This window comes from Triturus cristatus, chromosome 4_1 (genome assembly GCF_964204655.1).
Source record: "Triturus cristatus chromosome 4_1, aTriCri1.1, whole genome shotgun sequence".
NCBI classification, from domain to species: domain Eukaryota; kingdom Metazoa; phylum Chordata; class Amphibia; order Caudata; family Salamandridae; genus Triturus; species Triturus cristatus.
This window is the reverse complement of record NC_140585.1, coordinates 992400054-992416370: the sequence shown is the minus strand read 5'-3', so window position 1 is coordinate 992416370 and position 16317 is coordinate 992400054. Positions and strand designations below refer to the sequence as shown.

General features: G+C 46.2%; 1 protein-coding gene across 2 annotated transcripts in view; it reads left to right on the top strand.

Moving 5' to 3' along the window:
* Window positions 1-16317, top strand: part of TMTC3 (transmembrane O-mannosyltransferase targeting cadherins 3) — a 368984-nt gene that overhangs the window by 260176 nt on the left and 92491 nt on the right. For both annotated transcript variants that reach the window (XM_085653910.1, XM_085653909.1), the window contains exon 11: window positions 10866-10969. In XM_085653910.1, the coding sequence (XP_085510036.1) occupies window positions 10866-10969 (104 nt within the window). The remainder of the gene's footprint in view (window positions 1-10865; window positions 10970-16317) is intronic.

The window sequence follows — 16317 nt, the reverse complement described above, 5'->3', positions numbered from 1 at the left end:
GCTGAGCTGTACAGAAGCTACCTGGTGTCGTCTCTGCTGCGTCTGTGAGAGAAAGGGGGTATGCAGGATAGGGGGTGTGTAAGTGTGCAAAGTTCCTTTTCTCTCTTTGCCTTTCTTATCAACTTTTCCTTTCTCTGCTCTGTGGGGTCTCTATATCACTGCCACTGAAGGGTGCATCCTGTAACCAAGTGCTAGGGGCCTCCTTAGTCTCATATAGGTACTGTCTGAATTTAGGATGATCCGTTCCGATAATAACTGCCTCAGGGAGGGATGGGATGACCCCCACTTTCCGTAAGTGGGAATTGTTGTCCACGTCCAACAGGACTTCAGCCACTGGGTATGTTTTTGTATCCCCGTGCAAACATGTGACACTCACATGTTCCTCTTCCCTCATCTGTGGGTGGGGTATCAATGAACCGTCTACCACTGTAACATGACAACCGGTATCCAGGAGAGCCTGTCGCTTTTTTCTGTTTAGGAGGACCTCTTTCCTATATCGTTGGTGCCCTTTTTCTGTCACATATATCCGCCCTCTGGAGTAATCTATCTCCATGGGCTCACTGGTAGGGGCTTGATGTGGGCATTGTCAGGCAATGTGCCCCCATTCAGCACAATGATAACACTGAGGGCCTTGTTCGCTGGGTATAGGGGTTGGGAAGATGGGTTTAGGAGTAGGGAAGGTGGGTTTAGGGGGCATCAGAGGACCTGTTGGGGCTCTGGGTTCTGGTCGGCCTATGTTACGTGAAGGGTTCAAAGGGGGCCTGAGTACATGAGCCTTGAAATCGGGGGACCTGTGAAAGGGGCAGGCCAATTCTACCGTGGTGGTGGGGGTAAGATTGGGGTGTTGCTTGACCCAAGATCTAGTGTTGGGAGGTAAGGCATCCAGGAACTGCTCCAAGTATATTTTGTTAGTGAATTCCTCCGTGCTGGACGTATGGGGTGTCAGCCATCTGTTACCCATGTCCCGTATCCTATAAGAAAGGGCGTGGGGATTGTCTCCCGAAGTCGATTTTTTTTCTTCTGAACCTGGCTCTGTAATATTCCTGGTCGCAACCCAGGCGTTCCAGGATGGCCATCACATCCTCATATGCTGTAGGGCCGGCTGGGTTGGATGCCTGGAAAGCGGCCTGAAGTTCTCCGGATAAGAGGGGGGCTATGTATTGAGCCCACCTCTACTGGGGCCATGCTGCGATGGTTGCCACCCTCTCAAATTTGATAAAGAAATAGTCCGGGTCCTTCCCGTCCTGATACTTTTGGAGGACGGACCCCGGTACATTAGGTCTCACCCTTGTGCTTACGATAGCGTCGGTGAGCCGCAGGATTACAGTGCCCTGGACCTGCTGGTGGTTTGTAAGGAGACTGGCCTGCTTATAAGTCTTCCTGAAGGGCTTCCCGATCCCTTTGTGTGGTTTGTGTTTGTTGTTCCAGTACTAATTGCAAGTGGCTATTATACCCTCAATAGGCACGGGTTGTGTCATGATTCGACACGATAGTCAGGAATCCCACTTCTGACACCACTTTGTAGGGGTGTGACAAAGGGAGCACGGAACAAACCAAGTGCACTTTGCAAAAGAAAAGGGTTTATTTCTTTTTTTCTTGTAGTCTTTCCTCGGGGTGGCTCTCCGGCAATAACTGTTTAAGTCAAAACAAAAGTAAAGGAACTGCAAAGTTCTTTGCAGCAGGGATGGTGTCACATAGCGGGCTGATCCTTTATTCTTCTTGGTCTTCTCCTCAGTCCTTTGAGAATAGTGGATCCTGGATCCTTCCGACCTCCCCCACCGGTTCAGTTGTGTAGCGAATGGGAAAAACAAAGAGACACAATCAGGAGTTACTGCCAGGCTAGGGGCTTCTCAGTGTGTCCTACCGTCACCAGAATACAGCGGACAGTGAGGGAGGGGCATGAGGGGAAAAAGCTGGTGTGGTGCAGATAAACAAAGCAATAAAACACACGCGTGACCTAATTCCCTGTGCCTCCCCACCACCCCCACCAAAACGATCCTCCCAAGGGTACTCGCCATGTACCACGGCCCGTGTCCAGGACTGTGGTGTAGGGACCCGTGGCATCCTCTTTCCTCAATGAGCCTCCGGCCTGGATCGCGGTGTACAGTGCTTTCTCCTGGTTCTCTGCCCTCTTCCCATCGCCGCCCGTGTCTTCCTTCTCCGCTTCATCCTGCTTGCTCCTCCGGTCTCCTCCTGCTGTCTCCGATCCACCTCTTCCTACGTCTGGCTCAGTCTCACCGCGTTTTGGGTCTTCCCCTCCTGATGACGTCAGGAGGCCTCCCTCGTCCTCCTCTGCCGAAGCTAGACCGCTCACCCTTTCCTGACCGCAGAGGCAATCGCCACACTTCCGGTGTGCTTCGTGCCTCTCCTTCTTACAGTCCAGTTTGTGACTTCCCCCCCCCCCCCCCCCAAAACATGTGCAGGACATTTGGACCTCACTACTGGGTGTCGGTGAGAGTAGCTGTCAAGCTTGGCTCTAAGGCTTCGTGGCATCTTGCATCCCACAGTGTAATCTGAAGTCTCAGTGGGTCGAGTACCATGGGAACCTGTGGGATTCCCTCCAGGTTTCGGTGGTTACTGCACAAGACCTGCAGTGGTGGCTGAACCATAATTGGATAAGTGGCAGACCCCTCTCCTTGTCCCTCCCAGAGCTGATGGTGGTGACAGATGCGTCATGCTGGGATGGGAGATCATCTGGAAGAGGTGGGCATTGGTGGAGATCAGAGGACTCCAGTCTGTGGTGGAGACCTGTCACCACATCAGCCTGTTATTGTTGCGTGCATTCCCCTGTAGCTAAAAGCCTTCTTACCACCCGACAAAGGGAAGCTGGTAAAGGTTCTTACGGACAGCACCACTGCTATGTGATACTGCAACAAGCAAGGCGCGGGTGGAGTCCTGTACAAGTAGGCACTTCTTCTCTGGACGTGACTGGAGCGTCAGTGCATTTCCCTAGTCTTGAACCACCTGGTAAGATCTTTGAATGCCAGGGCAAACTTAACTCAGCCAATGGAGTCTGCAGGATCAAAGCTGGTGGTTACGTCCTGAAGTTGCACAGCAAAGAAGAGAACCCTGACTAAAACCTTTTGCCACCATAAAGAACATGCAGTGTGAAAACTTTAGAATGCTGGTGCTTCCAACAAGGCTCTGTCTCAAAGACGCATTCCAGATATAGTGGAGGAAATGACTACTACTTTTTTGGCAGTGCTCTCCTGCCCGAGTTTGAAGAAGATCAGGAATAACCGTGCCCAAGTCCTTCTAGAGGCTTTAAATTGGACATGGAGAATATGGTATCCAGAACTTCTGGGGTTGAGCATCTGTCCTCTTATCAGGCTGCCTCTTCCGGTAGATCTTCTGACGCAGTAGTAGGTTGGGTCCTGCACATGAATCTGCATAATCTGCACATCCTTGCATGGAGATTGTGCAGCGGCAGGTGACTGCATTCTCCCAAAGTTATGGATGTCATCCTGGCTGCCATGCGTCCTCCTACGAGGTCTATCTATGCCTGGAGTGGCAATCGCAATACTGACTCATTACAGGCCACACAATTGAATGTCCTGTTGTGTGATGTATCTCTCGCCCAGCAAGGAATTGCATTGAGCACAGTAAACGTTATCTGTTGGCCCTTTCGGACTTTTTATGTTTAGGGGGTTAGACGTCTTTATTCAAATCACCCATTGTGATGAGGTTTCTAAAAGGTTTGACTCATTTGTTTCTTCCAAAACCCTTTAGGATGCCACAGTGGGATCTTATATTGGTCTTTACTTTTCTCATGTGCACGCCATCAGAATCAATGCACTGCTGTCCACTACTTCACCTGATGCTGAAGACTGTGTTCCTGGTCGTGGTAACTTCAGCTCACTGCACGAGTAAACTCCAAACTTTCTCGCTGCAACTGACTAACATCCCTTTTTACCTGATAAAGTGATGCTGTAGACCAGGGCAGCCTTTTTAGGTCTCGGCTAGCGATGGCTGCGCTTGCGCAGTCTCGCTCGCGAGACATAATGACTTGGGTGAAGAGGGGCTTGAACCCGCCCCTCTTCTTCCCTGTTCTCCATTGGCTGGCCTAGTAAATGCTGGCCAGCCATTGGAGAAGAGGTCCCGTCACTCTGATCCTGCCCCGTCCTTTTCGGATCGGGGGGCGTGTTTTTTGCGAGAAGTCTCAGGGAGGAGACAACAGCAAAACACGCCCCCCAATCCGAAAAGGACACTCCCTTTCTCCGAGGCATTTTCTTCTCTGCCTCGGAGAAAGGCGGTGGTGTGCCTTTTGCCTCCGTTCGAAATTAGCAGTCGCTCTCCTCAATCGCCGACAAAAAGCTTACCCATACAAGGAGCGGTTGTCTTTAATGCAATCTATAGATTACATCACAAAGCAGGCGGACCTCGGCTGTATTTGGAGCTTTTCTTTAGCCCGTGGAGCTAATTCCTATAACGGAGCCATGCCAGATAAAACGTAATTTCGATGACCAACCCTTCGCTCTGAAGTGCTGTTTGAGCCCTTATAAGGGCCGAGGAGCTTGCCTGATATCCCGCCTCCGCTGAAGTGTACAAATGGAAAAAGGACAAGCCTCGCTGTGATCTCGAAGCGGCCATCTTTAGCGTAGAGAGGAGGAGGAGGAGGAGGGGGGTTACCCTGACGTCTGCTTGTGGGATAAACATGTTTTAGCATTTTGATAATAATTATTCAGTATCTTTCAAATATAGTACCGCACATTACAAAGCGCTGAATTCTATCCCTCTAATCAGAACCGTGTCTCTCGGTCTACAATGCTATATTCCGTAGTAACTTCAGGCAGTTCACGCCGAATCGGTTATTGAAGCACCACACTTGCCCTCTTATTGAAAAAGAACCATATCACGACCATAAATCCCACCTTTGATATTTCAGTAACTACTCCTCCCACATGCCCTCGCTTCTTCTACACCGCCTTAACCCCTCCGGCCCACATTAGCCTGCGCTCCTAAGGCTACTTTCCTAGCCCCACCCCTCTTGCCCCACCCTCTACGCCACGCCGGGGATGTCGGGAGGGAGGTGGGTGCCGGAAGTGTTCGCAATCTGAAGTAACAGCGGCCGAGAAGGAGGTGAGGGGGAGAGCAGAAGAGGGAGTGGAACACCGTGGGTGCAGTCCAGGTAGAGGGGGGATACGTGGCACAGAGCTGCTTGTGGTCTGCACTGGCTGGAAGGGCATCAGGGTGGGTGAACAACATTGGGTTCATAACATTGGACAGCACTTGGTTAGAGGGCTGCAGTGGAGGCGTATATAATCAGGGTGAGGCGAAGGTGCATGGGCGAGGTGGCAGCATTCAGGAAAGGGACATGTAAAGGGTTAGCACCTAGTTGATGACATAAGTGCGCGCGCTGTGCCCGGATTAGCAGGGTCTCCGGTCGCGAGCAAACAGCCTATTATGTAACAGTCTGGCCGAGAGTACACAAACCCGAGCCGCCCCTCTGTTGCAAAGGCTGGGAAGGAGTCGGCCGCAGTACCAGGGCTAATTTTGGTAACCAGGCGGCTGTATTACGTGAACAGGTTATTTAAGTTTAACCTGCTGCTGTGTCAATACCCAAATCGATTGTTTTCTTGCCGTGCAGTGAACGCTTCGTTAAAGGGGCGTGTTCGCTTTTTTTACATGCAATGCATTTTGAGCGCCCAGTTACCACAAACAGGTGGCACTAGAAAAAATGTAGAAGTAGCAGCCGCCAAATCTCAAAGTGACACGATCAGACAAGCACAGTGGTGAAGGATGACCCACCAGGGCAGCTGAGGGCAGAGGAAGTGTATAGCCAGCCCCAGGGCATGACACCAGAGCTTCTGCCCTGGGACATAAACCAGTGAAATTCAGCAGTATAGTTACTTGAGTTAACTATACCACTGCCTCTTTTTGTGCCGGATCGCCACCTGATGGTCAGAAGAGTAATGCCCCTTCTTGCCATGATGGCCTCTCTTATTGCCATAGTCCCCCATGCATCCGCTACGAGAGTGCCTGGCGGCACAATGGTCACAAGTGGGGGGGGTTAATGGGATGCTGTACAGGAATAACTTTGCGATGGTTTATAACTTTGCAAGTTTGTGCATGGGTGGAGCGAAGGGTAGCGCGAGGACATCGCATCCACTCCCCCCACCCACTTCCCCCTGCTCTTTCCAAGTGTTGTTTGGCAAGGGGGTTCCTTTCTGCTGCCTGAAAGCATAGATTTCACAACCATATTAAAGGGGAAAACTGTACACACTCAAGAACACTGCCTGAACACAAAATGAAGGCTGCTTGTATTTTCCTCTGCGGAACATGTTTTATTTAGTCTTTAGGTCTCGGCTAGCGAACAAGCATTTACAATGCAACGGTCTCGGCATTGTTAAAGTTAGAGCTATTGCCATTGCTCAGGACATTTTTTTTGTTTATGTTTTTTTTTATAAACATGTAAAGAAACGGCATTGTTATTTACTATGTCAATAGCTTAATCAGTGTGTGTGTAGGTGGCTCTGTGTGTGGGTGCAAATGCAATAGGTCTCGCATTTGAGAGTGATTAAGCTATTGACATTGTAAATAACAATGCCGTTTCTTTAAATGTTTTAAAAACAAAAACATAAACAAAAATAATGTCATGAGCAATGCCAATAGCTCTAACTTTACCAATGCCGAGACCATTGCATTGTAAATGCTTGTTTCTGAAAGTCACTTCTCAAAAGAGGAGAGACTCAATCGTCTGGCTCCTAAAAAAGATTTTCATTTTATAATTGATCGCACCAAAGACCATTGGGTGGACGTTCAGCTCTTTGTTGGGTTCTCTGGGGCAAAGAAAGGCAAGGCAGTGCAGAAAAGGATTCTGTCATGATTGATAGTCATCTGCATTAAAATCTGCTATTCATTGGCCAAAAACTAGCCTTCAGGCTGCTACCTGTCACTGGCACACAGTGTGCCTGTCCTTGACATCTATCAGGCTGCGACAGAACTCACATTCATGATACACTACTCCCTTGACAGTGAGGTCCAACCAGATGGGTATTTCACCTGTTCGGTCCTGCAGGATTTTTTGGTCAGAGCCATTCCACAGGCCCCCATTACCTTGGGAAGGTATTGCTCTTGGTTTTTATTCTAAAGGTGATTAATCTGTGGCTAGATGTATCGATCAGAAGAACAAGTTTCTTGCCTTCTGTGGGAAAGTAGGATCTGCTTGTATGGTTACCTCCACTTTTTGACTGATGTTATGCTATTTCTGACTACTCTGACTGGGATCCATCTAATCAGGACCCCAGTCTCTGTGCGTTTTCCCCTAAATTGCCTATGGTAAATACTTCGCTACACCCCAGATTGGCTAATGGTGTACACATATAAGTCCCTAGTGTATGGTACCAAGGTACCCTGGGCACAGGTACACCACGGATCTCCCATGGGCTGAGGCATGTATTATCCCTCCCAAGGGAGACTACTCAAACTGTGGCTACAGGCATGCCATTGCAGCCTGTGTATGCTGGTGCTATCACCATTTACGACAGATATAAGTTTGCTTATATCTGAGGTCACTTAAAACATATAAGTCACCCCTATGGCAGGCCTTTCAATCCTGAAGGCAGGGTGATTAGTTAGTAGTGTGAAGGTGCCCCTGCATGACTAGTCCATTCTCCCGGGTTGTAAGTGCATCAGGCATTACAATATATAGAGTAGCCATGCGTCATAAGACGATGACCATCTCTGAACTGGCTGTAATAAACCCTGTCCTGTTTAGTATCAAACATGTTGGAATCATACCCCCATGGGAGGTATGATTCCATGCACTGTAAAGCTCCTCTGGAAGGCCCTCAGTGCTCCCGGTACCAGTCTTCCAGAACTGAACAGCAAGCTAGGACTCCTGCCGATCAGAGACATGTTTCTGCCCTCCTTCTGCTGAGCCTAGCTCGAGCAGGGGAAGGCAGAACAATAGGTATCCTGTCACAGGGAGGTGTGACCACCTCCCAGACAGGGTTTAGTGTATTGGGGCAGAGTGGGGGTGTTTGCCAGTGCCACTGAGACTGCTTGAAGGGCACATTTGGTGCCCTCCTTGCATACACCAGTTCAGGGAGCCGTTGGGTCCCGCTCTGGTGTGAAACTGAACAAAGGGCAAGGGAGTATCCTCCACTCTTTCCAACCCCTCCTTTGGGAGGGACCCCTGAATCTTCCTAACCCTTTTCCTAGGGTACTTAAGTGCTTACCTGTGGGTGGGTTCCTAGATTCGTCATGAGACAAGATTCAGATCAGACAACACTTCATCTTTGACCGTCTGGGCACTCTGGACTGCCCTGGACTTTGCTTTCTTCACCAAGACTGCAACTTGGAAGACTCCTGCTGTTCCTGGTCTCATCGTCCTGCTCGCCTGCTGCAACGTCTGTGCTCCTTACAGGATCCTTCCAAGGCCTGTGGACCCTCAAGATACCCAAAGGAATCTCCCTTGAAAAGGAGTCAGTTCCCTGCATCTACAGGCACCGCAACAAAGCTGACAGGTCTGCTGATCCTGGCTCCCACGGACTTCGAAAGGCTCAGCAACACAGGTGGTGGTTCGTCAACTCCCTCGGCCTGCACTGTCTTCTCACCGAGCTTGTGGCCAGTATCCCTCGACTGAACCACAGGAACCGTACCCCTCTGCATCTCTTTGACTTGCAGTTGCCAAGCCTTGTTGGCTCTCTTCACCAGAGATCTTCGGGCTCCAAGAAGCTCCAGCGCTCCTACTACCAAGATCTTCGTCCTCAACTCATCTCTTGCACCGTGGGCCAGCATCTTTGGTGAGCTGCCTGAGGTCCTATTGCGACTCCAGTGCCTTCAGCCTGTGGGTCCTCTTGAGGGTCTTCTTTGACTCCAGTGAGCTCCCCTGATTGCTTGGGGCCTACTTCGACTCCCCTGCTCGTGGTGAGTCACTTGGACCTTGCTGGTCCTAACTCTGCACCTTTTTTGTTTGCTACATCGTTTGTGGGTGCCAAGGCTTGTTGGTGCTCCCGACAGACACCAGCCCTTCAGCTCTCGTCATCCGGCTCAGACAGCTCATGAACGGCTCCTGGTCTTCCACAGCGTCGCTGGTCCACACAGCTGCAGCTTCAAGGTCATTGTCAACTCTCCTGCATCACCCGACATCTGTGGGCATTCGTCTCCCATGCCTCTTGGTCACTCCTGAGTGGCATAAACTCTGTTGCTTCTGCTTGCAGATACTTCTCAACGTGATTCCACCTTCGGGTTCCTCCGGACACTTCTTCAACATTAGCAACTTCCTGAATCCCCACATTAAGTTTGACGGCGGTTTTCAACTCCACTTCGTACCTATGCACCCGGCTTCCCTGGTGTAGATATCCTGTTTTCTAGGGTATCCACGGGTAGGGTAGCTCTCCAACCTTCGGTCTTCCACAGGTGTTCTTCAGGGTCCACTGGGAAGGGTCCTTCTTCTTTAAAATTGCAACCACGACTTACCTATTGACTTGAATTGAGCACGCGGTCGTGTTTCCACTCCGCACATGGCCTCCGTGGAGTTCCTGGATACTTACCGTTAGTGAGTCTTTGGGTTCCCAACATGTCTGTCTTCTGGATACAGTGTTGACTGCAGTCGCGATTCGCATCCTCCTATTTTAGTACATGGTTTGCGCCCCCCCCCCCCCCCCCCCCCCCCCCCTGGCAACCACTGTATATTCGTGCTACTTACTTGTTTTCCTTGCAAAGTATTGTGTGCATTGTGTTATATCCCCGGGTAGGAGATAGTGTTATGTGTTAGTGAGTGTCTTATAATAAATACATATTTTTATAAATACACTGTGTGGTTCTTTTTTACTTAACCTATACCAAGAAGGTTAAGATCTGGTAAAACAAGCTGCTTTACTATCCTTCTGGACTAAGTCTGAAGGCTGCTCTCCACAGCTACCACTAATAGAGCTTTCTAAGGTTGTCTAAGACCACTAAAGTCACAATAAGGGTTGTCTGGATTAGTGCAGGGTGTTACACTTACATGAGTGAGCACCAGACGTGCAACACCCATTGGACTCAAAGGGCTTCAGCCTCCCCAACCTCACTCCCCTCCCCCCCCCCCCCCCGGTGTGTGTGTGTCAGCCCGGGCTGAGACAGCTTCCCGGGCACCCACACACCCAAGTACTTCACAGGTCTGCAAAAGACCATTTGCTTGTTAATGAGGCTTTGTTGTTGTTTCACCCCTTCTTAGAGCCCCTGCATCTCCACTCTGACTATTGGTGGAATTACAACCCCCCCCCCCCCCCAAACACACTATTTTTTCTTTACCCCCGAAATGTAGCTCTAGTTGCTCCTGTGGTGAGCACCATATACTAAGCCAGCCTCCTACACCTTCAATAATCTTTTTTTCTGGGGATCCTATCTATCCTCTGATTTCTCGGCATCCTTTCTCATCCCTGTTCTGTGGAATGGTCTCTTTTTACTTCTAGAATGGTCCCAATTTAGACATCTGCACGCTGACTGGTACCTCTGATATTGTTGAGCTGCTCTTCTTAGGATGCGGACAGAGTCTAGAAAGAAACTGACGAAATGCAGGGGTTTTCTCTTATATAGAGCTCCATTGTCGCTTTTGAGGTGAAACAAATCAACATGGAGCCGCATGGCACCATCTACTAGCGCCTGGAACAATGCTGTTAAAACCTTCTGGATCCAGTCTGGCACCTGGGTATAATCGAAAGTGGTGTAAAAAACTATTAGATAGATATCCACCAGAAAGAGTTCCACTAAAGGTAAGTAACGTGTTCACTTTTGGTAGAGTAGACCTATCACTTATATCTATCTTTATAATGTTAACACTTTTTTTCCTATGACATAGTACGGTTGATCACAATAAAAAAAATAATCAGTTTTGTTATTTTAATAGTAAATATATAATATTACTTTTTTGGTGGAAGATGACATTGGTGCCCACATGAATGTTGGAAGGACCTATAAAAATTTGAATAGAAGCAAAGAAGCTGAAGAATCCTACCTTATTGCCAAGTCACTGATGCCACAGGTAATCAATTTTTTATGTTAATTTCATTATGTACTTGCATGGTTTAAAGAGGCTCATACTCTAATTTCTGTTTGTGTCCTCAACAGAAAAGGATAATGAATTGGTGTTTGTTTTTATTTAACATTTTTATTCCATTTTCAGAATGAAGTATTATGCCTATGTCACTCGTATTTATAAAATAAAGAGCAAACTAATATAGTTGGTCAAGCCTGCACCATGTTTAACTTTATGCAGTTCTCTTTCAACCTCTTCTGAATCCCTAGTGATTTACTAAGTGGCAGTGGTTGTGTATGGAAAACATGCTATGATAATTTGGATATATCTGTCCCTCTGTTCAGACAGTCAAACAAATAACCTCTAAATATTGTTTATGCACTAATAGTTCATCTTAAATCGCAACTGGCTAATTATTATTAATTGAACAGTGGCTGAAAATGTGCAATTTAACATAACCACACAGCGAATGTCACACTCTGCGTTATATTCACCCTGGTTTATTTCCAAAAATCTTTTTTTTTTTGCCTTATGGTACCAGATACGTGAGTGGGTAATTTAATTATCAGCATTACTTGTCTTTTTAATTGACTCAAAGAGCGCCCTCACATGGAGGGTGTGATACACCTGCACAGCAGAGTGTGTCTTATTGAATGCCTGAAAAAAGATGCTAACAGGAGTGTTACTTAGTTTGGTATCCGGGCAATTCCATGCCTAGTTTCAGGGTATTGAGGCATTGTGTCTGGGACGGAGACGGACCCTACCCAGTGCTACAGCCCATCCCCACAAAAAACAGGATTTTAATAAATCTCACAGAAACCCTCAAGCAGTTTCTGCACAACACAGTTTTGTTTTTAATGACAGTGCACCAGTTAACCATGTTACAGTTACCATACTCTCATTCAGAAGTTTATTATAACATATTTATACCACAAATAAAGATTATAGGGAAAATCACAAAACGTAAACTACATATTAAGTTAACAATGCCATTTTATTGGGCATTAATATGGTATTCTGTTCTTTCTTCTATCGCCTTGAAAACCACATTCATCCTGCAGGTTCTATTTAAGTATCCTCCATCTGCATGTGGAGCTGGTCAGTGGCAAGAGGTAAGAAGTGAACAGTGATGGTGTCAATGTTAGGAGGACAGGACAGTTAAGATCGAGAGCACGAAGATGAAGCTCATTCTTATTGGTTCGGTACAGATAGTGAGAAATGAATAAGTGTATGGCAAGGCTGTTCTTGACAAACATGACTACTCAAGCCAGTCACCCATCAGAAATAAATGAGTTTTCTGGGGACAAGCTGTCAATAGAACACATGTTGCCTTTCTTTGCTTAAATGTGTTTCACGACCAAAGCTAGTAGAAACACTGAATAAACATTTTTTCTCCAATACTGTTTAGGGTTGGATTTAATTTGTCATCTCAATTTGGTTCTCCAGTAGTGTTCAACAAGGATCATTTTCTGACCCTTTGTTGAGACAAGGTTTAACCTTAACTTTTTTAGTTAGTCAAACAGGCTAATAGGACATACAATGCCTTAGTCTATTTTTGATGGCGCTAGTTTAATACAAAAACATTTGAAATTACACAGCCCTCACCCAATTGTTTATTAGTAACCATGTGCACCAATTCATCTTATAGTTCACATCAAATTTATTTTGTAATATATATGCTGCCCAGACCTTGCTTGAGGCAGATATTTACTAGTTTTGGGTCATAAGACTTAGGACAAGTTGGACAAGATTTCTAGAGGAGCAATGTAAATTAAATCTTTAGATAACAGGTGTTAACATTATTAAACTTGTGCTTTTTTCATCATTGAAAAGATGAAAGGCTGTTGGTTGCAAGCACATATCTGCAGCAGGTGTGTTAAGAGTGACTTATCGCATCATCTAGCAAAATATGTTTTTTAAAGCCTGCACTGATCTGTAGCGTGACACTATTCCACTCCGTTTGGGTTATGTCTGGAAGGAAAAAAGGAAGGAGGACAATAGACAGATGGGAGGGGAAAGAAAGAACAGGAAGAAGGAATTGGGAGAAGAGGGAATAGGAGTAATAAGAGATGAAAGCTATGCAATGGAATAACTAGAATGGCATTTTATAAGTGTTCTAATTGTGGCTTCCTTACATGATAATTTTATGTTCTTCAGGAAATCAATCAATCAATCAATTTTTGTCTTTATTCGACCTTCCGAAGACAGGTCATAAAAGGTTCACGGAATAACAAACAACATTAAAATCCAAACTCATTTAAAAGTTTACAATCGCAGTGCAGGCAAAAACAATGGTTTGATCAGAGCTAATGTGGCAGTGCAGATGATTTAGATAGCAGCAAATATAAACCAGTAGCATTAAAATATTAAAATTAGTCTATAAAAGAGTTAGCAGCAACAATAAGCATTAGAGCAGCAATACAAATACAATACATACAGGAGCTGTTAAAATACGTTAATATTAAAACATGCTCCTTCTCTTAGCTAAAGTGCACTTCAGAAAGCTCGCAACCGCAAAGCAAGCTTCACGATCATTAAGTTGCTGTAGAAAATACAAAGCCGCTTTACATTTAGAACACCTATACCTTTGCAAAAGTGGTAATAAAAATTTCCTAGTAAATGGAAGATAAAATTGGCAAAAAAAGACAATGTAAAATAGTTGGGCACGAATGTTCATCGCAAGGGCAAGTGGTAATAGTTTCAAAAGAATACTGGCCCAAGGGGAAGCATATCAACCAACAAAAAGACCCCAGACTAAATCTCGTCAGTAAATTCCTTTTGTGGACGTTACTTACATATAAAAGATACGGGGCAATAGTGGAAGATTCTTGAATGAGGCAATAGTCTCTGACAGTGGGTTTGGACACTTCAAACAGTTCCCTAGAAGATTCTTTATGCTTTCAGAAGCTATCCAACACCCTCTGTCGGTCCTCTTTGCCAATTGATTCTGGGTGCTCAGACAGAGAGACACAACCAAGTTCCATAAGGCAAGTTTTAATATATTATAGCCAAGGAATAGAAAGGCCTCGGGAACAACTTAAACAGTCTCTATTAATTGCCCGATTTAGTTCAGCTGCTTCGTTTGCCCAAATGGAACACCAGGTGGCTAAAGTTTCTGCATTTATAATATCTTGTACATAATCAAGACCTAGCTCTAAATGGAGAGAGAAATGCGGCGACGAAGGGGGAACTCCTAAAACTCTGCAACAAAATCTATTCTCCTCGGTCTGTATAGCATGTACATCCCTACATCTCCAGATACCCATGCCATATGTTAAAATCGGTATACATTTACGATTGTAGATCTCTAAAATTGGGGCAATGGGCTTCTTACCTATAGACATTGCAAGGGAGAACGTGGTCCCACTGCACGCGTATTATTCTCTTTTTTTTTTTTTTACAAGTGTGCCATGTGGAACCTTCCTCGAATTCCAAACCTAAATACTGGAAGGAACTAGCCCTCTTCAGCTTCTTGCCCTCCACGTTCAAAAATCGGGATTCAGTATTTTTTGTTCCACAAATCATTATAAAGGTTTTCTTATAGTTTGGCTCCAGCCTCAGGTCCTTCATAAAACAGACATAACTGGCAATGAGTTTTTTTAGGCCATTCGCAGTCCTTGCCAAAAGTACTGTGTCATCCACATAAAGAAGCACTGACACAGCCTTTTTTTCCACTTGCAGGACGTCAGCCCCAACTGAAACCAAAGTGTTCTCAATTCCTTAGTATAGAGGAGAAATAAAATTAGGGCAAAAACGCAAACTTGGCGCACCCCGTGCTTGATATTAAACACCTCTGAGCACTCGGCATTGCCATGCCTCACTGAAGCGGAAAGATTGTGCTGGAGAAGCCTCAGAAAGGAAACCAGACCAGCGTCGACTCCCATGTTAGTTAAGATGTCCCACAACTTAGAGCGTCAGACATAGTCAAACGCACTTGTCAGGTCCATAAAAGCCAGATGAGTGGAAGTGCCCTTTGCGTATTTGTATTTGGTCAAAATAAGATGGAGGTTAAGGCACTGTTTGATGGTGCCTAGCCCCTTCCTAAAGCCGTACTGACTGGGGGCCAAAATGTGGTTTACGTTGATCCAGTCCAATAGTCGATCTAGAGCAACTCTCCAGATGATTTTAATGGACGAATCCAAAAGAGATATCGGTAGATAGCATTTGGGGTTGTGCACATTTCCTTTTTTTAAAATAGGTACTATGACCGATGAGCGCCAAGACTTTGGCACTCCCTCGTTACAAACGGAGTTAAAAACTGCAGTGAGTAACGGAGTCCAGAATGCTCGAGCTTCCTTGAATAGGTCGAATGGAATTCCATCTGGTCTTGGAGCCTTCTTGCCTTTGCTTTTCTCAGTTGCCTTTCTGACTTCCTCGTCACTAAAAACAAGATTTTAACATACTCGGTTTGACTGTACTGACGCAACTATAACACCAAGGTCAATGGAATAGAGACCAGCGTAGTGCGTCACCCAAGTCTCAGGTGATATATGAAAGGTTACTGTATCAACTGGTAAAGTGGAAGACAGGACTGACCGTACTGCTTTCCAGAAGGCCTTGGGATCTTTGGAGCGACAAGCGCCCACTATTAATTCCCACTTCTAATTCAAAGCTGACTTTCTAATTTTTTGTGGAAAACTTATACAGTTTCCTGCTTTCCCTAATCACAATCAAGTCTCTGGGTTTTTGCTTTAGAGCCCTGCGTAAGATGTTATTAGCTTCTCTGCAGGCAATGTCAAACAATGGATGTGCTTGAAGGTGAGGCCGGGTAATGGGTCGAGAAAAAATTATTTTAACTTTATCTAATAGATCTACAAAGCTAGATAAGATGCAGGCTGAATCGCTTGGCATGCAATTATAGCTGTGCATTAGGGCAGAACTGATGGGTATCACTTGGGACATTATGTTGTTCATGTTCGCTGTACGCCATATCACCCTGCGCCCTGCATCCTTCTTGGATAGTGTCTGGGTAGGTGAGCACTATCATTGTAGAGATCAGGTTGTGATCGCTATAGGACTGAATAAGAACCGCGCAGTCCTTAATAAGGGGGAACATAGTCCAGGTGACGAATATATAATCAATGGGGGTTCCTGCCCCCTGTCCTATGCAAGTAGGAATGTGTTGGTCGGTCAGTTTGGGTGCCCTATTGACCATACCCCATTCTATCATATAGGAAAATAGGACCTGTCCCCTAGCATCCATCACATTAAGGTTCGGCTCTTGGGCAATTGGCTCAAATGTAGTTGGAAAAAAAGACGGATGATACCCCAATTTTGCAATGAAGTCCCCTGCCACCAGCAGCTTAAAGGGACAACCCGCTCAAGACTCTCTCTCCGCAAGCGTATCAATCAAA